Genomic DNA, 27,800 nt, shown 5'->3' with positions numbered 1-27,800 from the left:
CAGGTCCATTTCCACACTTTACTATCTATTGTCAGGATGAACTAGTATCCAAATACATGTTACTACATACATAATCAAATAAAATTGTAGGATTGCTGTGGCTGAGCTTCCCAATTTGTCTTCCAGAAGGTTTCACATTTTCCTTAGTTAAGCGCCTGTAAAACAGAACATATTTTATTGTAATAGACAGGCTGAAACAATACTCAAACTACAGCTTAGTTCCGCTGAAGAAACACCTTTGTTAGTCACAGAGATTAAATTCTCACTAGCACATGCATTTTTAAGAAATCTAAGCACAGAAACACTGCTCTTCTGGGAAACCAAAATTTATAATCCTGTAACATGCAAAGTAGAAACCAACAAGTTGCATTTGTATTACTATGTATTCTATTTTCAACTCTGAGCACTTTGCATCTGGAAATTGTCAATGGGACCTATACCACATACAGAAATAGTGTGCAACGTTACCTCTCCTGCAAATTTAACTCATGCACAGATCAGCAATTCTGCATTCCCTGTTGAAGATAGGGAATGCAAAATTTGAAGCTGACACACTAAAGTAAATGGCACAGATAATCCCAACAACTGGCAGCACTGTGGCTCATTGGCACAACTACAACTCACTATGCAAGAGAAGGGATGTAAAGTTTTATGGTCTATGCTAGCTCTGCAGCAAGTCAGAAGAGAGTCAAAATCATTGTTGCTAGCTTTCACAGCTACAAGTTCACAGCTTTTTACTCAGTTAACAATTACTCTGTCTTGCCTCTGTAGAAAAGTTCTAATTATCCACATTATGAAACCACAGCATTTGTTTTTGGCAACAACAAATGGAGAATCCAAATCCCTGATGATGTCAGAGAAGTTAAATCTGAGCTAAATGTGAAACAGTTATTTGCCCACCTGGAGAAAAGAATGAGTAATTCCATTCTATTCCCCTTACTGCCCTAATTTTGAACCTATGGAAACAAAAACTCTGACAAGATGTTTGAGACTCTTCAGTTTAAGGAGTTTCCATCTGTAGAGAAAATATGTTGCACTGACATTTCCACAAGCAAACCATTTTATCAAGAACAGCACAGCCTTGGAAAAGGTTTTAAACAATTTAATGGGACACTCAGCACCCTTGATGACAAATTTGTTGTATCCTTACTTGACAGGTTTCAATCACTGTACATTAAATACATCAGGAACGAGTATTATCAATGAAATTACTCAGTCATTAAAAGGGAATGTATTTGCAAAGGTAATTTTCTCCATCACTTGGTGACATGCAATACATTTTATCACAATTGATAATTACTCAAAGAACTTACTTCATGATGTATTTGGCTCGGTCTATAGTCTGAGCTTTAACTTTCACTAGAAGTGGGTGACTATTGTAGGTTTCGTTCTTCCACTGCCCATAAAGACGGTACCTTGAAAGATTACATGGGAAAATTATTTTTAGCACTGACAAGTCAAGATAATCACTTCCAAAGAATGGGAACAAATTATTCTGCTCACCGGTACTGGTATGGAAATGTTTTGAACATTCCCCATAATTCTTCAGACATGCATGCATTGCAGTCCATTAAAGACAGAGATGGAAGTAAGACTTGATCAGTAATACTCAATAAACAGCTAAACAGTAGCTCCTGAAATATAGACAGAAAACTCAAGGTAACTACCAAGTACATTAGAAGCAGTGGTATGCATGCTCTGCAGACCCACACAAATTGCACATCTTAGTGGACTGATAAAATACGAAGTTTGCCACAAGACTGAGATTTCCTTAAAAAAAAACCAAAAACAAACCCACAAAACTTAAAACTATGTCCCATCATAAATCTTTCGTTATTTATGGACCACATAGAATGCCAATGTTTTATTTGATGTGTATCTTATATATGATACTTGAGCAAAGCTGCTCAAGTTTTCAGTGAGTTTAGGTTTGCGAAATGTAGGCTAGAAAGAAGAAGAAAAAAACAGGACAGAAACACAACACCCCCCACTGCGAATGGTTCAAACTTGCCTAGCAAGACAAGTTTGAAATGTAACTCCACAAAGAAGAGATGTACAGTTGTTAAAACATTTAGTCACAATTACAGCCTCACATAAAATCACCTTCCTCCAAAATAAACTCACCATTTTGTCTTTATCTTCTTGTTTGCTTCCATCAGACTGAAACTACAACAAAGACAATCAAGTTAATAGTAGCATAATTACCGTAACAGTTCCAGAACAAGGCTGCCTCAGCAAAAGCATAAACCTGAAGAGCCACATGCCTAGTAAATGTTTAATTTTCCAGATCTGTCAGCACAGAAATAGCTATGAACAGCAATTCAAATGCACTGATGAAATGCATTGCTTCCATATACAGGGACATTGTACACTTTTGTTTAAATTGAAGTAGTAACTAAAATATCAAGACAGCTTACTATTTTATGAAATACTGAATTTTCTTACTAGAGAAAGGGAAAACAAATTGCCCTCAGCAGTCACCTTATAGCTAAAAAAAACCCAGGACTTTTAACCCAATTATCAACAGCTACAGATTATTTTCCCCATCTTTCTCTTAAAGCAATACTCTTTTGAGCTTTTAGTCTTCATTTCTTCTTTCTTTCCTCTCTTCTTGCTGCACTCACCATGGAAAGCATATTAAGTTGTCACACCAGTAAGTGTAATTATTTTAAAGATACACTTGAGCGTGAAAGCTGCGGTGCAATGTTAGTAAACTTTTTAACTGCTGTATGTGTTAACTTACAGTCAAATCACCTCAGTTATTTCTTCTGTGTTAAATGTAGTTTCATAACTAGAACATGCTGGTGGCAATAGTACATTAAATATAACTTTCCCTAGGTTACCTTAACCATTCTGTCACTGACGAATTTCTTCACAGTTCCAACCTAGAGCAAATAGCTAAAATGGTGCTCATTCTTGTCAGAAACATAGTAAACTATTATATTCATATATATACAGTAAAACTGCACAAGAGATTCTTATAACCAACCATTAATCACCATTCTACTATTCTACTGTATGTATCCACAAAGAAACAAGGGCTTCCTCACAAACCTGAAGTAACTGAAATGCATTACAAATTTGTTCTAGTAGTGTACTGACAGCAGTGAGATTAATTACTCCCTTGGAATGACGATTTTCAAAGTATCTGCATTGTCAGTGCAATATAACATATCACTCAAAGAACAATCGTCTCGTAGGCCAGCAGGAGATCAACATGATGTAAAGCAAAAATATCAACCATTGGAAAACCATCCCGGATGAGATGATGTGAAATTGTATCTTCTACAAAGACATGGAAGAAGGGGATGATGAATATGCTTGAAGTTATGATTTTATTACAAAGACTCTTTGGAGTTCTCTAACTGCATCTTGGAACCTGGGAAGATCAAACACTCTTGCCACAATCTGTTAAGTTAAAAAAAAAAAGACCTTCGATCCCAAGAACTATCTCTGTTCTTAGCTCTGCATCATCAAGTACAGCAGGAAATGGAAATGTCTCCTCAGGTGGCACATCAGTTTTGAACGTTCCAGTATTTGTTAGTTGCAGTTGAAATAAATAGTTTTAAGAAAAAAATGTTATAAAACTGAAAATAGCCCCTTCGGTACCATCTAAATAAATCTAAATCTAAATAAATCTAACACAAGCCCTAGGAGGAGAGGCTGAGGGAGCTGGGGCTGCTTAGCCTGGAGGAGACTCAGGGGTGACCTTATTGCTGTCTACACCTACCTGAAGGGGGGTTGTAGACAGGCAGAGGTTGGTCTCTTCTCCCAGCAGCCAGCACCAGAACAAGAGGACACAGTCTCAGGCTGTGCCAGGGGAGGTTCAGGCTGGAGGTCAGGAGGAGGTTTTACACAGAGAGAGTGATTGCCCATTGGAATGGGCTGCCCAGGGAGGTGGTGGAGTCACCATCACTGGTTCATCACTGTTCAGGAGGAGACTTGACAGGGTGCTTGGTTGCATGGGTTAGTTGATTAGGTGGTGTTGGGTGATAGGTTGGACGCGATGATCTTGAAGGTCTCTTCCAACCTGGTTTATTCTATTCTATTCTACTCTAAATCAACCAACCCCTCCAATTTTCAGAGTTAAACTTTTTAATTTAAAATAATAAGCTAGGTAACAAAAAGGGATTTCTAAGGTGAAGGGCATAAATGGGGTGTTGCTTGCATTTCATAATCATTAATATTGTTTTAAAAACTTTAAGACTACAAATTCAGAAGTTTCCCTAAGCTGCCATAATTACAATACCACCAACATTGAATTGAAACTCTTAAACCCTTTTATTGTTGACTTGAAAACACAAGAAGAACTACTGGTCAAGTAGCAAACTGTCAGAAAAACGGTCTCAGTTCCAAGGGAGCTAAGAAGATAAATTTAACTTGTGGATTTTTAAAACAGGTTGTACTACAAATCACAGTATCACAGTATCACAAAGGTTGGAAGAGACCTCGAGGATCATCGAGTCCAACCTACAAACACAGAGCCCAATCTTTCACCATATGCAGTAAAGACATGGTCAAAAGCCAACAACAAATCTCAAGAAACCATTTTATTTCTAAAGTTTGTGACTTAAGGCTCTATAAGGCATTTTAAGTCTCCACATCGAAACCCTCCTCAGTGACATGCAAAGATGTCAGGTTCAATAGCAGCATTTTAACAAGCAAAAATGGGGACGCCTCAGTAATCAAAGAAATGGGTCATCCCCCTGCTTCCCAAGTAACATAACTGGTGGAATAGAAAATACTATTTTAAGTACTGGATGTGTATTGGGTTATTGTTCTCCACTCTAATAATGTAAAATAGTATCACTCAACATAAAAGCTTCCTCGCTATTAACATCATGTTTGGTTGATGGTTTGGTTTGGGTTTTTTTTTCGGTTGGTGTCTTTGGTTTGGGGTTTTTGGTTGATTTTGTTTGTTTGTTTTTCAACAAAGCCACACAGAGATAATTTTTTAAAAGATGAAGATCACAGTGACAGATCAGTTATCACTAAATATTCCTGGTTATAAACCAGGTGTGCCTTAAACTGTTTGTTAAAATGCGTTATGCTCATTGATCATAAAAACTATCCAAAATTAATATAAGATTTTCTAAACCTGTCCTAATCAAAGAAATTTGTTATGTTTCAGTATTTGAATACATACACAATTGGTAAGATTTGAGCATTTTTTAACATCAGAGGAACTTTTCAAGTTCTGACATACCCACCTCTTTCATAAACGCTTTTCCGAGGCGCACCACTTTTGCAAACAAAATGGGATCGTGTGAGAGATGAGGACCAAGGTAACAAAGCATGTTGAACACTTCCTTTCTCAAGTCCTCAAAGCTGTCTGCTTGTTTTGGTGCTCTCTTGTTTGGCAAAGAAGAAACTGGTGACCCTTTAGCTCCTTTAGGTACACCAACCCTGGAAAAGTAGATGTGCAAAATTTCAGATGGATTAGAAGTGAAAATTTTAATAACGTATCAACACAAACTAGGGCTGTGAGTGAATTCATGCTTAGAAATAAAGGGCAGTTTTCTCCAGTGTAGGAACAGACTTCTACTTTTCACGTTACCTGCGGTACAGAGGTTCAATTGTCACATGTACAAGCTGGCAAAGGGCAACTGCAATCGACTTGTGTGAAGTAGCATAAAACGGAGGCATCTGGTCCATAATACTTTGTGCATGCTGCCAATCACCAATTTTTAATAAAGCTTCCAATAAACCAAGCTTCTGATTGTCAGGAGGCTGCAAGACAACAAACAATTAATGGGAAAAGTATACTCATAAGGTCTTCTTAACATTTCTCCTTAAGCTGCATGCAACTGTAATCCAGAGCTAGGAAAGAAAACATCCAGTATTCCAACTATGTAATAAAATGCATAAAACAAAATTCAGCTAGGCGTTTAGACAAGAAGCACACCTGAAAAGCAGTAACAAACAAGTCCACATAGAATCCAATATCCGGGTCAAAGAAAAAAGTTATAGTTCAATAGAGAAGTTTATTAAGTTGTTTGACACAGGTCTGACCATGTACTTTTCAACTTTATTTTTTTACATGACATTTTAAGAACAATGCAAGCATTTGAGAATCTTTTGCATTGTGTTTTGTTCTGGATTTTAAAGTAGGAATTTCTCTTGCAAATTCAGATTATCAATAAACCCCAAAACCACCACCATCTCAAACCTGAATCTTTTCCTTGTCTTTTAGTTTGTCTGTATCTAAGATTAGCACTAATATCTAGTGCAGAAATTCCTAGTTTTAAGTGCAAATATACAGGAAGTTTTCCAAATGTTCCATCTTACGAAATAGGGGCAGGAGGCAATACAAGTTTATGATTAAGATTGTGCCTTGAAGCATTTTTACATGCACCTGGTATTGATACATTTTACCGTTTTGCTGGTCCCCATGGTAAAAGTCTACTTGTAAGTGATTAACAGTAAGGAATAGTGACTGCAAAGTAGGTGTATGCAACTAGAAGCCTAAAATGATGCTTATACAGGAGGAAGATTACACATTTAAGGCAAAACATTTAAGCTTTTATGGCAAAAAAAACCCCAGTTTTACTTTAAATCACCCAAACAAATGACAGACTGACAAGAAAAATTAATTACAAAGCAGATACTTCTGTGGTTCCACAGTTTGCATGGATTTTTAATTTCTTTCCCTTTTAAAGATTTTTTACAAAACTAGCAACTGTTTTCTGATACTTTTGAAAACAGAAAGCAGTCAAGTACACAACAACATGCAGAGGAAAGCTTTGGAACAAAACAAAGTGCAGAGATCTATTCTACACTCATGTTGAGCTTATACAGTAATGAAATCTTAGCCCTTCCTTTGGGTTATGACAAATGCATCCTAAAAGACAAAAGCAGATGATGATTTCTTTCCATACTAAATTTATATTAGAGGCATGAGACAGTACTAAGTTTTAACCAAATAAGCACTTTGTTGATAAAAAAAAAAGAAGTCAGTAATGGTTAAACACTGTTTTCCTTATCCTGGCATTTACCACACTGTACTGTATCAAAAACTGTAAGTTAAAGTTGCATGCTGAATACAAAGTACTCAAATTTAGACACAGCTTTCACATGTAGATGGTGCACTAATTGCTATGAATTGCACAGCTAATCACATACAAGAATGCAAACACAGAAACAAGCTCTACAAGAATCAGCATGTATTGCATAACAGTGTGCAAAGAGCCACAGAAATCGTTTTTAAGTACGGCTCTCCATTTTCCCATCACACAGGCTTAGATCTTGTTATTTGCCATTGTAATCCTTCAGAAAAACATTGCAGTTTCTGCTGGAGCTTAAAATTCCCTAGCTCTTAATTCCAAAGCTTAGCCATAAAAACTGTCTTAATTCTTCTGACATTACGTATGATATATACACTCCCCATGTCCCATCAAGAGTCCAGTTTTCCACCAGGACATGGTGACAAGCACGCTTCAGAGTATACCAGGCAGTCTCCACTGACTGCAGAGCCAAAGCAACTTGGTATAATCAAAGCGGATATTGACATAATGCGTGGGAGAGAGGTCAGGAACTTAAAGCAGCAGAGGTGGCTGTAATTGAGAGCCAGAGACCAATGACTGTATCAGCTGCCTAAGGGAAAATAATGAAATTACTTTTCAACTAGGCAAGAAAAACAGAAGGAGTATGAAAGATGCACAGAATCAAGGTAAAGTGGAAAAAACAGGAGTAAGTAGGCAAAATAGATTGATGCAATGAACCCAGAATTACAGAAAAATAACAACAGAAGCAATTATGACTGAAGTATATGAATTCCAGGACATACTTAGTGGAGCTTATACAACCAAAATGGAAACAAGAAAGCAATCAGACGCTGAAGCAAGAACAGCAAACTTAGATTCAGAACAACCTCCAAACAACACATTTTCACACATTTAATGTAACAGGGGCACAATCACAGGACAGACACAAGCCTTGCAAGTAGTACACACCTATCTCTCTCAAAAAAATAGAAAAATATTTTCATGGCAATTATTATGCTTAGTTTCAGATAACTTCAAATAATGTTACTGGAATGGAAACTATTCACACACCTTTTCAGTTTTCTCCTCCTCTTTCTCTTTTTCCTTTTCCTTTTCCTCAGTCTTTTCAGAGGATAAGACGACCATTGTAAGTTTTCTGACAATTTGCTTGGCTTCCATTAACTCTCGCTTATGCTCCTCAAGGATGGTATTATCCCCTGGAAGAAGCTAAAAAAACAACACAGACACCACAACAGAACAAACATTACATCTGAGAATTGAAATTGCATACTGCTACTATTTACCACTTGAGCTCGAAGCAAAAATTTGTCTTCCCTGCTACTAATCAGATAATCTTACTGCCTAGAAATTCTCCTTGCCACAACCATTCTGACAAGTAAACTATTAGCAGACTAGTCTGAAACCTATTAGCAGACTAGTCTGAAACCAAGGATTTACGAAAAATAACACTGTCCTACTTCCTTCCTCACAACCATTACTTGTATAAGGTACCCTTCTACTCTCCAATTCACTATTTGGCTGTAGCTACATGGTGACAATTATGCACATATATACATTCAGTGCCTTAAAACAATGTGACTATCAAAAGGGTGCATTTTCACTAAATCTAAAGGAAAAAATAATGAATAACCAAGGAAAATCAGGCAATCTACTTGGGCACACACTTTCATTGCACTTGAGTTTAAAGGAACAGAATACTATTTAAAGGTTACCAAATTTAAACACATGAGTATCAGTTCTGTAAAAGACATCTCACTGTAACAGACACCTAGTATGATTAAAAACTCAGTGTCTTGTACTTGAGGAATGTCCAGGGTGAAGAAGATAATCTTATGCTCTACAATTAAACGGTCACGTTGCAAGACACAGAAAAAGCTCTTTTTCTGGCAAAGTCAGACTTCATTTTGATTCCTAAACAAAACCTACTGGAGTCATGACCTCAAATACAGTAATCCTCTATTGTTTTTAGCAAGGGAAGATTCTTACCATTTTTTCCTCAGCAGAAGGAAAGACTTAGCATAACCTTCTTCAGAGAAAAGATAGTAGAATTCCTCAATTTCAGAGAAATTTGGGGAAGAAAGAATCCCACTTAGAAAGGCAAAAGGTTTAGAGCTAGTCTTTTCGTATTAGAAAACACAGGTAACCTACTAAGATTCACCAAGCAGTACCTAGTGTGGAAAGAATTTCAAGGGGTAAATTGTATCTCCATGATGCTGTACACACATGAGTGTATACACACAAATCAAAAACAGTTCTTACAGGCTTGGAAGGGGGAGGGAGGAAGCACATTCTCGATATGAATGATAATCCTGACAACTGCTATTGTATAGGAGCCACATGATATATCTCACTTAAGACCTACACACCAATTATTTTCTTGAAATTCTCACAGCAAGTTAAATCAAGCCTGAACTGAAAAGACAGGGAAAAAAAATCATGTCCCAAATGTGCAAAGACAGACAAAGAGTCTGACAGAGATTCTAGAAAAGTAGATTAAAAATGAGGCAGAGAATGAACATGATGAAGGTGAACAGTATAAACAAATGTAGGAACCACTCTAGCTGTGACACTGTCAGAAAACATGGCCGTATCTGTATAGGGCTGAGACTTCACAGGTCTCTGTACAGATCACAGCCTAAGCATCTGTTTCATAAATTTAAAAACATTCCTTAAACTAGCACTATCATCCTGCACTCCTCCCTCCACACTGATTATCTGAGATATGAACTCCTACTCGTGTTCCTGACGTATTTGTAGCCAAAACACTCCTATGAAGCTAGTTACTAACAAGTCAGATTGTGACTAATGCTGTTAATTGCTACACAAATTGATGGCAGGACTACATTCCAACATTTCCATAGTTGTAACTAAAGCTCACTTCCTTGGTCTCAGTGGAACAGTAGAGAGTCTTAAAATAACTATGGATATTCTAAAATTAAAAACTGGAGTATAATGAAACATTATTTTGGTAACTGTAACATTGTTTACCATCACTCAAACTGGTATGGTGGTTTGTTGATAAGACTCTCAGGCTGGAGAAATCTCTGAATAAATCTGAACTTGTAACTCCATTTTCCTCTCTGACCTAACAAATGGTCAGAATTCCTGAAGATGGAATAAGAGGTGTATTCAAGAGTACGTGAGAGGGTGTGTTTTTTAATCCTACTATTAAACTAAAAGAATGTTAAGAGTTGACTTGTCCTACCACTTTTTTTCATAAGTTCATCTTCTAAAGCAAAACAGTCAAAGGGTCCAGTTCTTAAGGAAAGTAACTCAGGCATTTACCTCCTATCTCCTATTCAGGCAGGAGGTAAACAATCTGGAGGATACTACCAGGTTAAGTCAAAGTGCATCAGCATTCATATTTCAGTGTGTGTTTATACAAACAGGTGGCATTATAAAGTGATAGGAATTTTAAGAACTATTGAACATATAAAGATATTGCAATTCCCTTAGTTTTGACATTTGACATGACAGAAGTGTCGCTTACATGAACGTAAAGGTCTTCCAAATCTATGAGATTATGTTGCAAAAGGACAGCAGCAACTCTGTATAAGGAGGGCGGTGTCTCACCACTTGGATCCTGAAAAGGACAAGATTGCAAATATAAGAGAAAAAGCCTTGAAAGAGAAACTACTCCAAGCTCAGTTGAATCATCAATCCTTGTTATTCTTGTTCTCCTTGTTATCATGTCATTAACTGCTATTACTCCAAAGTCACTAGACTTAATTGCAATATACAATCTGAATTTTCAGAAACAAAGCATTTAATTACGTTCGCATCTTCTGGTGTTTCTATGCCATCCCTAAACACACATCTAGAAAACACAGAACATCTTATCAAATGTTAACCATGACTCCCTTGCAAACAGGCTCCTCACTCCTGTAGAGAAATGGTTTTTTTATAAGGTACAATCTCTTCATTAATGGTAGCCCTTAAACAACAACACAGGTTCAAATCCAGAGGATCAAAGATTGTTTTCAGATGTCTTTCTTGGAGAATGCTAGGCACTCCCCTCTAAAATACATTATAGAGATTTCCACTCACATTATGAAATTATTGCCTTTAACACTGGAATTCTACAACTTTGAAATTAAATTCTATGCAAAAAGAAAAAAAGAATCTGCAGCAAAAACTCTCATCACCAACTACAGATCAACACCAAGTATAACCAATCAATCATCAAAACAAATTATTAGGAATGGAAATACATTACCTGATAGAATTTGAATTTGAACCCAAGGATATGGCATAGAGTTTGAGGTTCACACATGTACATGTAAGACTCTATCAGTGGTACAAAGAAGTCATCATACTCAGGCCTGCACTCATAGACTTCTAAGATAATGTCCAGAACTCTGTTAGGATCAAGGTTAAAACAACCTAATGGAGAAGAATAGAGTAGAAAAGGTTAGCATTGCTAATTTCCATCTTAATTCTGTTACACCCCAAAAATTGTTCTGGCTTGAGCTAGACCCTGGTCCATCCATTTGTACTGTGCTGTCAATCCAGTCCTACTGCTATGCTAGCGTTAGGGAGAATGGTTTATTTTGAAGGGAGCAAGAGTTAGGATATAAATCAGCTTAAGCCAATGTTGTAATCATACCTGTGTTTTACTATATAAACTCTCCCCCAAAACGCCAGGAGATACTTGAGACAGAAATATTACTTATATCAAAAGAGTCCACATCTAGACTATTTTTTCCATTGTGCCATGAGACGTTTTATTCAGGCACATCTACTATGCAGATACATAACTGCATCAAGTCCTTCCTTCCCAACAGCCATCTCCACTACACCAGGAGCTACTGCAAGTCGGTACTTTAAAGGAACTGACAATTTGCAATTCCTAAAATTCCAGAAGACAGAAAAATATTTTGTTATAAAATTCTCATTTCTCTTTATAAGGAATCACTTGTTCAACTTCTTCAAGACTAAAAAAATACACAGTACCTTAAAACAGCAAAAAGCATTACTTGGTTACATTCCCAATTTGCCTGCTAAGAGATGACAAGCGCATCCTCAAAAAACTACTGCGGGATGAATCAAAATCACAGCACGTAGATTTGAGGTTGTAACATAAATTCAGTATCTAAATTAAACTGAACTACACAACATCTCCAAAATGATTTTTGACACAGAAATGAGAACTTCCAAATGTCATAATTCTACCCAAGGTGATCTGCCAATACGAGTGTCAGACTACAAGCCTGCACAGTATATTTGATCCACAGATGATCCCAAACAATTGCTTTAACACCATGCAGGTTAATCTGTGCTTGCATTCCTTCAAATTCCTTACCTATTAAAGACTTGATATTTTCAAGGATTAAATCACTAGTGATATTTCCAGATAAGTCTTGCCCCAGTTCTGCAATGAGCTTTGCATAACCTTCATTCTCCTCTCTTAACAAGTTGAACTTCTGTTGCTTATAACTGGAAATAAACAAAATTAAGCTGTTGTGTAACACATGCTCACAGTGAATCTTATTTATGCTTTTACAAGTATTAAATTTGTTATACAAATGGTAATTTTGAACACATTAAGAACTTGTGAAGTACTTGAGCTATTGCAAAATATTATAGGCAGCAGTATTGAATACAAAGGTAGTGAGCATTCTCAAAACAAATCCAGCTCTTCTTAAAAGCAAGATTATGCTCATACTTAACAGTAAAACTCGTTCTTATACACTGTGCTGGAGCATTGCTCAATAACAGTCCATGCTAAAGGACCAATTTTAGATTCAAGTTAGTCTTTGAGACTGAAACATTGGATGCAGGGACAAAAATGAGACACATTCACCAAAACTAACACAACCACATTTACGAAAACGTTTATGCTTAATTGATGCCACAAAAATAATTTTCTTACCCTGCAAACTCATATTCATCACAATTAAGTATATAATCTGCACTGTAGCAAAAGCTACAGCAATAGGTAGCATTAAACAACATTTTACTTCTCTCAAGGCTTAAAAACTAAGAGGACTAACAAGGTTCATTTGTCAATAACAAGTCAAAGTGTAACAAAACATACTTCATTAACCAAATTGAGCATTGAAATAAACATATAGCATTGTTAGAACACATTGTTACCAGACTAATTACCATTATCCCCTCCCCCAAACAACCCTTGCCCCCAAACTTACAATAGTTTTGTCTTTATTTTAACAGATTTCTGATTGAACTGCTGAGACTGCTTGATAAGTCCCAATGACTCTAGTGTCTCTGGATCTAAACGCTCCTTCAGGACAGTGTCAGATACAAGATACTAAAAAAAAACAAAAACAAACACCACCAAAAACATGTATCAGATTTGTATATTACAGAGACCTACAAACCATGTGATGATTGCTTTAGGCTACATATCATGCATTCTCACAACCCAAAAAAAAATTTCAAATGTCATGACATGCCATGATACAAAATACATTCTCCTTCAGACACAAAAGTGGAAAAAAGAGACACTATTTAACTAAACCTGGAATTTTACAGTGGTAAATTTTATATACAACAGCACCTTGAAGAAACTTACCAAACAGGCTAACACCAGTTGGGTAAAATGATCCCTCTTACTTTTTTCTTCTAAACAACTTGTTTCAATATCTGGTATAAAGCAAGATGGAATAAAAGGAAAAAGGAAATCACTACTTGTGGAAGAGTTTAATTTTTATAATATTCTAACAAATGGTATAGGTAACACAAGGCAAAGCAGCTTGTTTACAACATGATGGCTTCTTGCCATGCTTTACAGTTACTCATCTACCTTGAGGTCAACATAGTATATGGATAACAATTGTCACAGAATCAGAAATCTCCTGAAAAGGTAAAACAAACCAGAGGAATGACATAGTATTTTTTTTTTCTTCTCTCTCTTGCACTCATTTAGCATTAAGAAACAATAATATGCCCAAAAGGAGGCCAATGCAAATTGATGAAAAACACTGCATGATCAAACGTAACATATTAGTCTCTTTCCCAGTGTCTGTCTATAGAGTAACTACCATTTACTGTACTCTTTCACTAGCTATGATTCTGCATTTCCGTTCCTTTCTTTTGCATTTTCAACTATGCAATTCATAAATTCACTCCCGTGGGAAGACAGGCCATAATACAATGGCTGAGGAAGCACACCTATCTAAAGCAGTCTTAAAAGGCACATCATTACAGGAAGCTGCAAATGGAGCGGAAACACAGTAGAAGAATGCAAGACAGATGTTACAAAAAAAAAGAACAACAACAAAACCAAGAAACCCGCACACCAGAAATCCTACATATCCATAGAAAAAGCAAACCCATAGAGAGAAGAACAACAAACATTCTGAGAAAGAAACACCCAAACAGGATGAAAACAAACGATGTGGGTGCAGCAGTGGAGGAAACAGACTTTGCAAACTAGTCTGTGTCCTATCAGCCAAGCCTTTAAGCCAAAGAACCTGCAGAAAAAAATTATTTTGGGAATGTGGATGAGTGGATAAATGGCTAAGTAGATAAATCCAAATTCTCATCTACTGAAACATCAACTGTAAGATGGTATTAGGGGAAAAAAAAGAAAATCCTGATATTAGAATAGAATAAACCAGGTTGGAAGAGACCTTTGAGATCATCATGTCCAACCTATCATCCAACACCACCTAATCAACTAAACCATGCAACCAAGCACCCCATCAAGTCTCCTCCTGAACACCTCCAAAGATAGTGACCCCACCACCTCCTTGGGCAGCCCATTCCAATGGGCAATCACTCTTTCTGTGTAGAATTTCTTCCTAACCTCCAGCCTAAACCTCCCCTGGTGCAGCCTGAGACTGTGTCCTCTTGTTCTGGTGCTGCTTGCCTGGGAGAAGAGACCAACCCCCTCCTGGCTACAATCTTCATTCAGGTAGTTGTACAGAGCAATAAGGTCTCCCCTGAGCCTCCTCTTCTCCAAGCTAAGCAACCCCAGCTCCCTCATCCAGATCATCAGTAAAGATTAGCAGATATTGTTTATAGGGAAAATGCTCATTAAAAACAAGCAAGAAATTGTCATGTGTCCTTTATCCCAGAGTCTGAAATCTAGCTCCTTAGCCATACACTTTTCTGCTACTAGTGGAGGTAGAGCATTTTTCTACATAGGAATTTGAAGGGAAGGAGAAGAAAACAGCTATTCCACTAGTTCAAGAAGCAACTAATTTTTCTAAGCCATCTTCAATACAAAAAGGGGAATCAGTGTAATACAGCATTATAAAAAGTAACTATTACAAAAATATCAATCAAGTGCACAGAATGAAATACTATTAATAAAAGTCAACACTCATCATTTAGACATTACAGAACAGAGGCTGCATATGAAAACCTAATTAGGTGCCCCTCTGCATAGGGACACAAGACACCCCTCTCCTTCAGTATACAGAACCAACCACAATCTGTGAAGAGCGGAATGTCCAAAGAATTTGCTGAAATTTGTTTAAAAACCAGACACACAGAGAACATAATAGAAACTGCAAACAATTAAGACTATGCTCTGAAACAAAGTGTACTTGATTACTATCCTAAGAACCTGAGAGAAGGGCAACAAAGTTGGTGACGGGCTCCCTATGAGGAGAGACTGAGGGAGCTGGGGTTGCTTAGCCTGGAGGAGACTCAGGGGTGACCTTATTGCTCTCTACAACTACCTTAAGGGGGGTTGTAGACAGGCAGAGGTTGGTCTCTTATCCCAGGCAGCCAGTACCAGAACAAGAGGACACAGTCTCGGACTGCACCAGGGGAGTTTTAGGCTGGAGGTTAGGAGGAAGTTTTACACAGAGAGAGTGATTGCCCATTGGAATGGGCTGCCCCGGGGAGGTGGTGGGGTCACCATCACTGGGGGTGTTCAGGAGGAGACTTGATTGGGTGCTTGGTTGCATGGTTTAGTTGATTAGCTGGTGTTGGATGATAGGTTGGACACGATGATCTTGAAGGTCTCTTCCAACCTGGTCTGGTCTATTCTATTCTATTCACATTACAACATAAAAATCCAGAAGTTATTACTACAATGTGGAGCATGCATCCTTAAAGCTTGCTCAGTTGGCAGAGAGTAACTTGGCAAATGATGTCATCTGTCTTAACATTTCTGGACAATTTGTACAAGCTCCAGTTCACTCAGAGGGACTAACATGCAACATCCTTACAACCTAGCACCTTCAACCCTTTGCAGACTGACTCCTACTGCCTTTAATAGTTAAACTTGCGGAAACTCTTAACAGGACAAAGCAGAATGGAGAAGCATTGAGAACTGAGATGTAGATACACTGAGGAAGAATCACCACGTATTTTTTAAAAAGAGAAGTCATGCTTTACAGATTTAATGATATTTCCTGAAGAACTCAACAAGCAAAGGCACCAGGCCTGGATTTCTCCAAGCCTGTGCTGAATTTACCTAATATGCAGAATACATCAGCTAGGATGGAAGGCATGTCTTCCCGAAATTCCTAAGAAGGAAAAGGATCACATTCAGTGAATGCAAACTCCAATATGCAGACTTAGAAAACTCTTATTCCATTATATCAAACATTTCACTGTAAATTAAGGTCAGAACAATTATGCAGATAATTACTAATTAAAAATTCAGAACTAATGAAGATGCTCATTTATTAACTAATAATATAAGTGCAGTACTCATACTGTTATGTAATGAAATAATATAACATTTTAGTGTAATTTAAAACAGCATCTAGTGGCCAGGGACAGTACATTCTGGTTACTACTTCCATTCCTCTAACACAACAGAATTCCCTGTCTGAAGAATAGCATCAGCCTGTACAGTAAACTAGACTTTCTCAGGCACTGAACAAACTACAACTTTCCATAGTAATTAAAGATCAAACATTACCACATGCTACCCCAACAGTAAGGTGCACTTGAGCCTTGACATCTCTCAAATCCAACACAGAAATTTAATAAGCCTAAAAATGTTATCCTGATATAGAGTAGTACAAGACCTATATTTTCTTAAGCTTCTTCTATACAGTTCTAAAGGGCAATCTACAAACTTGCAAAGAACAGGAAAACATTTTCAGAAGACTTAAATGTATTTTTTCTGTGTTTTTTTCTGTTTAGTTGGTTGATTAGAGCTTTTTGTAGTTTGGGGGGGGAGGGGTTTGGGGATTTTTTTGTTGTTGTTGTTTAAGAAATGCCAATAGTTTGCAATTTTAGAAGTTTGGAGGCAAATATGCCCTAATACACCCTAATTTTTCAAACAAAAAAATATGTCTCATTCATTATGTTAAAGGTAGTCATAGGATTTAGACATCTCAACAGTAAAATGGCAGACACTGCACATTCTTACACTGTGAGATAGAAATTATAAAAACCAGTAGGTGGCATTACAGACATGCTGCATAAGCAAGTGAAATATATTCAGTCTTCACATGCCCTTACAAATGAAATCATTTTTAATTTATGCTAAAATTAATACAGCTATTCCTCACCATAAAAAGTAGGGGGTGGGGGGAACCAGAGTACATATATTCCAATTCCATACAAATGGAGAAAAAGACAAGAACAACTTTTTCAACATGGAAAACCAAGTCTGTTTAATATTATCCACTTGATTTTCACTCCTACTTTTATACATATTTTTTTTTATCAAACACTTACTATGTATGCAATTATTACAAATTTATACTTACTATGACATCACCAAGAACATTAGAAGCTTGGTCATGCTTTAAGTTTCCTCTGACGACATGGTATGCAAGCTCGTACAAAGCCTGCTGGATGTCTGTCGAAAGAAAAAAATATGACTATGACACATACTGAAGCAATGTTTACAATAATGCTGTAGACACATCCTGCAATTAAAGAGGATACACTTCTCTATTACCAAGGAGGACTATTACTTTATTACTGCTGATAAGACTAAATTTGAGCATCAATATCTAAGACTTCACACAAGCAGACAGTAAGAGATGATCCACTTTGCTGAGAGTTTAAGGAATAACAGTAAAATAGGATGAAAAACTACAGTCCTCTGCCCTTAACTTGAGTTTAACAAAGACCTTTAACTTACAACTCAGAAATATTAAGAACATTTATATACATGTAAAAAATGTTACACACAGAAAATATTACAGTACTTTTTCTTAGTATCTCAGCACAGACATGCTTTCAAAAAACATTTCTCCAGGTGAAAGTAACATTTAATTGGAGATAAAATGCTTAAGAAGGATTTTATCTATTTTTATGAAAAGTCTGCCATAACTCAGGAATGTTGTTTTACAAACACTTGTATTAAACTGAAACACTAAACAGAGATACTACATTTGAGAAAACTCTGGCAAAATTCAACTTGATGGTTGCAAAAACAGCTACAGTAAACTTACAAGGAATCATTCTTAAATTCTGCCATTTTAGGATGTGAAAATAATAAACCCTCATGCTTTCACCTTGCACTTGTGCCATGTGGTCTGCTCAATAAACAATTGCAATGGGTATACAAGTTACAGATATTAGCCACATGAAGTACTCACTAACTTGGTGACTGCAAACCACTGCAGCTGCATTAAAAGCACATTTATTTGTTCTTTAAATTGACAGTTTAATTGTACCTATCACAGTGCCTTTGACAAAGAACACTAATTGCTGAAGACTCAAATACAGCAGGATTGATTTAGCCATTAATTCAATGCAAAACATAACTACTATTCGAAGTGGGCAGCATGTTGCAGTACCTAATCTAGTAATTTATGATGAACCTGTAAGCACAGCATCAGACATGCTTCTGTGTTGTGCTCACAGGTACACAAGACAAACCTGACCTGCCTCTATAAGCTTGCAGTAATACTGGACTTCAATAAATGTCTTTTGGGCACTAAAAGGCAGAAATGCAAGCACCAGTGAAGTTTTCAGAACTGGATCCAGACTCAAACTGTAGACAGTATCCATGTACCTCACTCCAGATAATCCATATTTTCAGGGGTTTTATCCATCACCAGAAGAACTTAAACTATTTCTACTGCATATTACTTCCTCCACTGTATGTATCTATCTAGTCATTCCCACTGGATCTTTTAGAACCTGACAGCAAGGACAAAGAAAAAGAAAACAGCACACAGAAATCATTGACTTCTATGTAGAACAGAGATCATCTGGCAGCATTTCTTCCAAAACTTTGGGAACAGATATTTTGCTTTCCTGAATAATAAGTGACTCATTTTTTGCTGTGGTAGAAATTAATTTTCCTGCAGTACACAATCATACTTGCACATATAAATGTTCATACCTCTGACTTTTAGAATAAAAATCTAGTCCTATGTTGAGTTTGCAGAATGGAATTCAATTCTCTACCATACAGACCAAATACTAGATCATCTCAGCATCACTTACTGCTGTTTAAGAAATCTTTCACCTGGACATCTGAAAAGAAACATAGTTGCGCATGCTGCTACTGCTTTTTTACCTGTCATATTCACCTTTAGCATGCATTAGTAAGTACCATACAAGTATGCCCAAGCAGACACACAGAGGCACCATGATCAATCTTTTCCAGCTTTTCTTTAATCAAAAACAATCCAAAAACCCCACACAACTTACCTCTGAAAACCATACTATCATGGCTTTTGTTTTCACTGAGCGCACGACATAGCTGCACACTGAAAGAAAAGACAAAACAATATTGGGGAAAAAAAATAATTAGATATTAGCACATAAATATTTGTTTGGGGTTTTTTTATATTGTTCTGGCTAAAATAACCCTACATTTGGGCAATTTAAATGGCTGACTACATTTTCATAGAGTAAACGCTAATCCACAAAAGTTACACAGCAAAATAATCCAAGACCCCCCAACAGATCTCATACACATGTATATCACAATTAAAAAAAAATAAACACAGAAAAGTGAGAACCCTGAGCAATTTTAGTATGTGAAAGGAAGCACAGAAGTAACTGTTAACAACTACTGTTGTTAACTGATGAGGAAAAGCGTCTCACAGAAATACTATGACTACGATAAAACTCCAGCCTATGAATCATTCTAACATGTAATGTCTTGGCAACAGTAGGACAGAATTCTACTTATTCTAGTCACGAAGAGAATCCACTACAGGCTGCAAAGACCTGTTGTGTTACTTTTAATTTTAGTCACTCCTGAAGCTCCTTCAACAACATTACCCATATGTAAAAAGTACCCCTTAAAGGCAACTGGAAAATAGGCAGTTTCAAATACAGCTTAATCAGCAGAAACACGCAAGCTCAGGAGAAAACAAAACTGAATATCCCAATAGGTTCTAAATGCTGTTCAAGAGAATGCAATGTACTTGGAAATAATGAGAACAGAAGCAGTAAGACAGGGGAATAGATAATTTATTTTTCATAAATGGTAGATACACTTTTCTTAAAAGAAGCAATTAATTATTTTTCCCCAGCTGTCCCCCTAAAAAGTACCAATTTGATCCAAGCCAGATTTTCTTACATTTTCATTACTACTTCTCCATAAAGAATGTACCCAATAAGCACTCATTTCTAAGTCCTCTATACAAAAAACACTAAGGTGAAACATTTGACTCCAAAAAAACTACCGAGATGTGCACTTTGAACCATGTCACCAGGCAGTATTATCAACCAGTCTATGTGTGCAACAACTCTGTCTACTTGGTCTCAAAAGTTCATTTAAGTGACCCGCCTGGTAGATGCGGGGAAGGCTGTGGATGTAATCTACCTGAACTTCAGCAAGGCCTTTGACACCGTCCCCCACAGCAAACTCCTGGCCAACCTGTCAACCTGTGCCTTGGACAGGTACACGCTGCACTGGGTTAAGAACTGGCAGGAGGGCGAGCCCAGAGTGTGGTGGTGAATGGTGCCACATCCAGCTGGCAGCCAGTCGCTAGTGGTGTCCCCCAGGGATCAGTGCTGGGCCCCATCCTGTTCAATATCTTTATTGATGATCTGGGTAAGGGGATTTTAACCTCTTCCAGTTTCCTTTCCAGTAATGCCAAAATAGTACTATTAACTTCACATTACTCTAAGATATAAAACTGTTTGATCAATGTAACAAGAAATCCTACTTCAGATCAGTCTATAAAACAACTTGCTTTATACTTGTAAATAAAAAAAAAAAAACTATTAAACTGAGGTGGGGAGAGGGAAGCAAGTCTTTTCTTTTTGTGAAAGTCTACCTGGGAAAATGCTGGTAGTAGAAAGGAAAATGCTGGTAGTAGAAAGGAAAATGCTGGTACTATTCTTTGGATTTAAATTAATAGTTGTGCGTATTTTCTTCCATACAGATACTACTATCTCCAAAGGAGGGTAATCTTTCCTGAAGATGGTGTCAGGCAGTAGAGCTGAGCTGAATTAATGGCTTGTTGCTGTGGAAATGGACACATTCACTGACACTTCTTTCCTTCTGGTGATGAAGTTCTAGCCCTCATGTCAGTTGAATCAGTTAAACTGACAAACTTGGCAGGGAACAAGTCTTCAGCCATCTTTGCAAGTTGAAGCAGCTTACCAGGAGGTCAGAAAAGTACCAGGCAAAAAAGCCCTCATGAATGAAGGCAAGGCAGAAACCCTCCATTCCAGTACCACCAAGATCTGAGATTAGTTCATTTAGTCTCCGCTAGTTGTGCATTCACAAGAATCAAAATTTCAGTATTAGTACAATTAATCCACTCAGGGAAAAAAGCTACAAACCTTTCCCACTTAAGCACTGCATAGGACAACGGAAATTTATCAGGTCCCCTTTTCAGTTTAACAGATGTAAACTGTCTGCACAGAGCTTCTGTTACTCCTATCCTGTAGTTCATTGCTGCAAGTTTAGGATGGAGAACTTTTCTACTCTACTAAAACATACAACTCCTCACCCAAAGACAAAATGTATAATAGAAGCAAAATACGATTTAAAAACAGAATAACCTAGAACTTAAAAATAATTAAAAAAAAAAAAAAGCACAGCACCATGTCTGAAAATCAAAATTTCAAGATAAAATTTGTTTTGGATGGATAGGATAAACCGATTCTGAAGCACTGTTGAGCATCTACTGAACAAGCTTTCACATCAGAGCCAGCGACTCACCCTAAGCTTCCCAATTCATACACAATGACCTATATCCTCCATTACATTCCCACGCACAGTATATGGCAGTAATTATCACAAAGTGCATGTGCCTGCAAACATTTAAGTATATGCATAATTTAATTGGTGTGGGTAGCTCTCTAGTCGAGTTAAAGCACAATCAGTTGCATTTTGCACTAAGGATGGCAAAACTACAATTGAACTCTGTTTTCCTGACTCTCAGCCCTTTAACTCAACCTTGTGGCATTCCTCATGCAAGGGAAATAACAAATATATGGAGTGCTTGAAAGATTGAGTCTCAAAATTTCACATTCACAGAATGCTAAGTTTCTTCAGTTCATCTTGAGGCTTGACAAACTGTGTAAGCTGCCAGCCAAGTACATTATTAAAGCCTTAATTCTTCTCCAAAGGGTCTTTAATGTGTTTATCACTAAACAAGGCAAAGGTATCAGTGCCTGCCATTTTATGCATCTTATAGATAGTCATTGACCAGTGTCTTACTGTGGAAGACTACACAAAACAAGACCACTACAAAGGACAGTGCACGTATACAGGTCTACACAGCATCTTGACTGACCAGCATAAGCATTCACACACAGATTCCAACTCAATCTCTACACAGTATCTGGCAGTAGAAAAAAATATTTCATTAATTGTATTTAGACAGAGAAGACTCTGTCTAAATACATAGAACAAAATAGAATCTGACAGACAGATGACCACATCCTGACCAACTGACAGTTTTGGCAGCTAAGAACTACTGAAACTACCACATGATGTACATTTATGAATCGGTGTTAGTTATTATTACACACCAGTAGATGGATTAAATTTAAAGCATGTACAGTTTTGAACAGGGTCTCTGAACAATTTCTAAGAAGTGAATGGTCACTGCTCCCTAAGCTCTATGATGCTGCCTTACTAATTAACATTATGACTAAGAAATACAAAATTCCTACCTTCTGGGTTTTGGATATAATTGTTTATCGTAACAAATCAATCACATGAGCAAAAACAAAGTTTGTTATTTTTCACAGTAAAAGATCAGTTTAAACTTGGTTTCCTTACTACATTTCTTTAAAACATCCTTATTGTTTTGTTTTCTTTTTAAGCTCTCAAGATTACAGCAATATTACAAATCCCATATGCTTTCAAGCGTAAGCAAACCACTGCTGCACCACTCATGAAGAAAACACAGTGATTATCTTATATATCTGTTATTAATCACAATAGAAGTTGAAATGCCAAACATAACAAATTATTTACTTTCCTCAATACAGTTTCATATCCCCCCAAAATATAAAACTATGCTTTTATTTATGTAACCAGTAACTGCCAAAATACTACCTTGGGCTGATTCTGTCAGATCATGCAAGCTATTTCACGCTCCAGCAAGTCAATATATTTTTTTTTTCCACAAGACTTAATCTTTTCTTTCTGTTAACTGTAAGTTTTTTCCCTGTCATTTTCACTTTTTAACAATAGTTATTTGTCTCCCACCACTCTGTTTAAAAAAAACCCAAACAAACTCCAGAAGAGTTAATGTTCTGACTTCATGCCTAGGCTTTATTAGACCAGGCCTTTCAGAGTGAAAAACAAACAAACAAAACTTCTTTTTTTCCAATTTTTGTATTTGCTAGAAATGTCCGTTTTGCCCTTCTGCAGTATCCTTCCTCTCTCCACTTTTCTAACTTGGTTCATCAATATAAGGCATTGCTTTCACAAACCCCAAAACTGGAATTGTGGCCTAGACATGATTTGTATATTTATATCAGGTAACAAAAATAAGAACTATGGTTACAATTATTCAACTTTTACTTCAATATTGTAAAATATTTGATGTGTATCATTCAGTAACTTTATTAATCTCCAGTGAATCAGGAGGTAGGAAGTTTGGGAAAAATAAACACAAAGTTCCACACTGAAGATTCCTCCAAAAACCCTGTTTTCTAAAAAGTCCTCTACATATTGGCTATACTCATTCTTTTGCTTCTAGAAAGTTCATACATATATGACATGCTCATAAAGCTGTCACTGACAAACTGTTACCCAGACACAATCACACTTATTTTAAAATGTATGGCCTGTTTTGCAAACTGATCTTTAAATCATTCTGGAACTGCATTTAAGCCATATTCTAAACGAAGTGTAAAAGCCACAAATACAGGAATGCAGCCTATGATTTGTTTTATTGGTCTAACAGCAGATTAATAGTTTCTTCCCATGACAGTTAGGCAGTACTGCTCTAAGGGGAAGAGAGAATCACAGTTTTATCATGGTCAAAAGCTGAGGCAACTTACCTGCTACACAGAAAGTTCTGAGAATTCAATGCAAACAAATGCAGTTGCCATTTTATGATCAACTATGAAATCTGTCTTCGTGCAAACTCCATGCAATCTCAGTCACCATAAGCGAGTAAATTACAGAAATCATAACCATACGTGACTCCATGACCTAACAACCATAGAGATACACTAACAAGTGCATCTACATGTATATAATGCTAGGTAAAACAAGGCATTGTAGCTAGTTTTACTTTTTTGAAAGGCATTAGTATACATTTATAGTCTTTTGTATCAGTATACATTTTATTCTTCTGTATTCATACAGACATTTATAAACACTTAGGATAAATAGGTCTTTGTGCTTATTGCATACATATTGCCACGCTGGATGCATATTTGACTACTGCTTTAAGATCTGAAGCAGGAAATTAAAAATGCAATGCAAACCTAAGCATTGTTTGGGAGCTCCTGAACACTGTAATTATTGTAAGAAATGCAGATACAGAAGAGATTTTCATTGCCTTGTATCATTTACATCAAAACATGTTAAACTTACATGGTAACATGATAATGGTTCTAACGCAATTCAAAGCCAAAAATGACATGGCTATGAGGGGGAAGCCTTCACTACAAAATGGAGAATGGTGTTTTGTGCAGGGAGCCTGTACATCCTCTATTTCTCTGCCCCACTACCTTTTTATTCATGCACAGGGAAGATCATTACCATTGCTGCACAATCTTCAAACAGATCAGCAACAACAACAAAGTGTGCATAGCACTAAGTGTTTCTCAAAGTAATCCCCTATACACCCATATTTGAAACTGCGGGGGTTTGTAGTTGCAACAAACACCAGAAATGCTAACATAGTAAAACTAAACTGACAAACTAATGAATAACCCTTTGAACAGACCTCCTCAAACACAGCAGACAACACAAGTTAAGACTATTTAAAAGAGATACACAGAAAGCCCTAAAAGAGAAAGCTCCAGCACACCTAGATAGCAATCCAGGTGTGGGAAGCTGCAATCAGACCCCTCGATGCCCAAAGGTTATCTTGTAGGATATGACTATCTAATCCTGTCTTGCCTGAATCAAAGAATACAGCGATAGTTCCCTCGGAATAGGTAGAAAGGTGGGAACAAGGACCGAGACCTCTGCTAGAAAGGTCAGCATCGTGGAGCACGCAAATCAAAAACACTTCATGCTCCATGTTACCCCAGGGGGGGCGGCTAAAGCACAGCCCGACACCAGATAAACCTGACCCAGAGACAGGAAGGGGGCGCTCGGGGTGCGGGCAACGGATGTCGGGGGAGCTAGGCCCAGCTACGGGGATCGAGTTGCGGCGGAGGTCATTATTAACCGACAAAAGACGCCAAGCAGGATAGAAGAGAGGCCTGCTCCCTTCGCCCGATCAGAGTTTCGTCCCTAAGCCGCAACCGCAAGGACGCAGCCCTGAACGACGTCCTCCCCACCCGTTCCCACCTCTTCGCCACCCCCCTGCCAACGTCCCCCGGCCGATCAAGCCCAAGACCACTCTCCCCCTCCACAGATCCGCGACCTGTAGCGCCTCATCGTCTTCCCGAGTCAAGCCCCCCGCACTCACAACTCGTTCTTGCCCCCTTTCTCCCAGTTCTTTATCCACTCGGCGGGGAGCAGCGCCGCCATCTTCCCCGTGTGGCGCCGAGAGCCCGGATGGTGGAACAGCGAGCCCGGGTCAGAGGGGACGCAGCGGCCCGCGAGGCACGACGGGACGCGGACGCGCCGTACCCTGGGAGACAGCGCGCGCCGCCGCATCGTCCTTCTGCATTGGCTCCGCCCTCTGCGCCGCGCGGCGGTGCTCGCGGGTGGCCATTAAAGCGGCGTAGCGCAGCAGTAGTGCGGTGGTTTGGGCTTGTGCTAGGCCTTCACGAGGCCTCTGCTGCACGCTCCCATACGCCCGGGCTGCCAGCGGAGCTCCTCAGGCCTCCCAGAGCCGCGCTTGCTCGGCCACCGCCCGGTAGGGCCGCCCCAGAGACACCTTCTTGCACAATGCTGGCTGCTTTGGTAAACGTTTAGATCTCTCAACTGTCATTGAGAGCAATCTCGCTAGAAATACTGTCTGTCTTCTCTCTTGGCTAGAGCTACAGACTTCTTTTTGTGTTTTTCTAAAACGTTGGCTTAAGCAGTACCACGATCAACAGTGTGCCAACGTAGTGCAAGCTCTTGCTGTTCTGAAGTCGGGATTTATGTAGCAGATGCCTGTGGTCTGGGTCTGTGACAGCAGTGGAGGCCATGCAGCCCTGCTAAAGAAGTACTGTTCTATAGGGTTAATATTTTATATATCAATCGCGAAATTAATGACACGAGACCAGATTTTGGAAAGCGTTAAGGGTGTTGACCATAAAAGAGTTTGCAAAAGTAGGTCAGGTGCCTGGTTGCCATGGCTTTCGGTAGGTCTGTCAGAACTACCTAGTTTCAGTATGTTTATCTCACCAGGCACTCACCTGCTGCCTTACAAATATATTTGATTATCTGAATCTTAGAATATGTGGACTTCAAATATCATTAGGGTGTGATACAGCTTTTAGAAGATGGATGTTTTAAGTGGTTTCATGGCTTCTAAAGCTTCACAAAATGAGTGTCACTGAAAAGAATTGCAGAAAACCTGTGTTGTGGATCCAGCATCAAAGAGTGACTCAGTAAAAGAGTATTTTATTGTTGTAAGGTTTGGGCTATTAATTAAATAATGTATTAAACACTTCAATTATGGAATAATTAGGCTTGGGATTAAAATGCAGTCAATTTTTGACAAATAAATTAATCAAGCCAACATTATTACATTTTCTATATTATCTATACATTTATTTTATACTAACTAAATGATATGGTGAAAGTGTGGTGAATGATAGCACTTACACAGTAAATGCAATGCATTATCTGTGGGCACTGACATGCTGCAGTTCTGTTGTGTGGTAGATAGTAGGTTATTTACAATCCATTTAGGGCCTATTCTTAACACAATTTATGCTGGTGAGTAATTTTACCTGCTGAGACTTGCACGGACAATACATGCATGAACTTCTCTGTTATATAAAAGTTTGCAAAGCCATGTTCTAATATGTAAATATATTGAACTCTAGGTCAGAAATACTTACATTTTTCAACACATTGCAATTCTCTGTTCCAAGTTACTATTTTCAGGTTTTAAATAGAAATATTACAAATACTAAATAAACATAGGCAGTGAAACAGTTTTAAGTCCCCATGAAATCTTTTCTCAGAGTTTATCATCAAATCAAGCACTGTATATTTTAGTTTCATCTTTAGAACTATGGTATAACAGAAAAAGATGGAAAACATATATATAAATTTGGGGTTTAGATATATATATGTTCTAGAATCAATTTACTTGCCATTTTTCCGTTAACATTGTTGACACTGTTTAAGACAGATATGAGAGAGTGAAGACCCCAGATATAGCACTTTTTAAGGGACCTAAATGAAGT

General features: G+C 37.7%; 2 protein-coding genes across 3 annotated transcripts in view; one reads left to right on the top strand and one right to left on the bottom strand.

Annotated features, from left to right (window-relative positions):
- Positions 1-26,024, bottom strand: part of THOC2 (THO complex subunit 2) — a 51,358-nt gene extending 25,334 nt beyond the window's left edge. The window contains exons 1-16 of one of the 2 annotated variants that reach the window (XM_068152103.1): positions 25,919-26,024; positions 19,554-19,612; positions 17,651-17,742; positions 16,399-16,450; positions 13,540-13,610; positions 13,154-13,275; positions 12,307-12,440; positions 11,221-11,387; positions 10,495-10,587; positions 8,055-8,210; positions 5,558-5,730; positions 5,211-5,406; positions 2,125-2,166; positions 1,504-1,634; positions 1,314-1,415; positions 71-155 (exon numbers count right to left, since the gene is read on the bottom strand). In XM_068152103.1, the coding sequence (XP_068008204.1) occupies positions 71-155; positions 1,314-1,415; positions 1,504-1,634; positions 2,125-2,166; positions 5,211-5,406; positions 5,558-5,730; positions 8,055-8,210; positions 10,495-10,587; positions 11,221-11,387; positions 12,307-12,440; positions 13,154-13,275; positions 13,540-13,610; positions 16,399-16,450; positions 17,651-17,742; positions 19,554-19,612; positions 25,919-25,980 (1,737 nt within the window). In that variant the 5' untranslated portion in view covers positions 25,981-26,024. The other variant, XM_068152104.1, reaches the window with a different exon arrangement.
- Positions 26,025-26,190: 166 nt separating this feature from the next.
- XIAP (X-linked inhibitor of apoptosis) overlaps positions 26,191-27,800 on the top strand; it is a 28,131-nt gene continuing 26,521 nt past the window's right edge. Inside the window, exon 1 of the mRNA XM_068152099.1 lies at positions 26,191-26,358. Within this exon, the coding sequence (XP_068008200.1) occupies positions 26,344-26,358 (15 nt within the window). The 5' untranslated portion in view covers positions 26,191-26,343. The remainder of the gene's footprint in view (positions 26,359-27,800) is intronic.

Source organism: Melanerpes formicivorus, unplaced genomic scaffold (assembly GCF_026170545.1).
Source record: "Melanerpes formicivorus ecotype bairdi unplaced genomic scaffold, bMelFor1.0.p_v2 SCAF_22, whole genome shotgun sequence".
Taxonomy (NCBI): Eukaryota; Metazoa; Chordata; class Aves; order Piciformes; family Picidae; genus Melanerpes; species Melanerpes formicivorus.
This window is presented reverse-complemented; position numbering and strand designations above follow the sequence as displayed.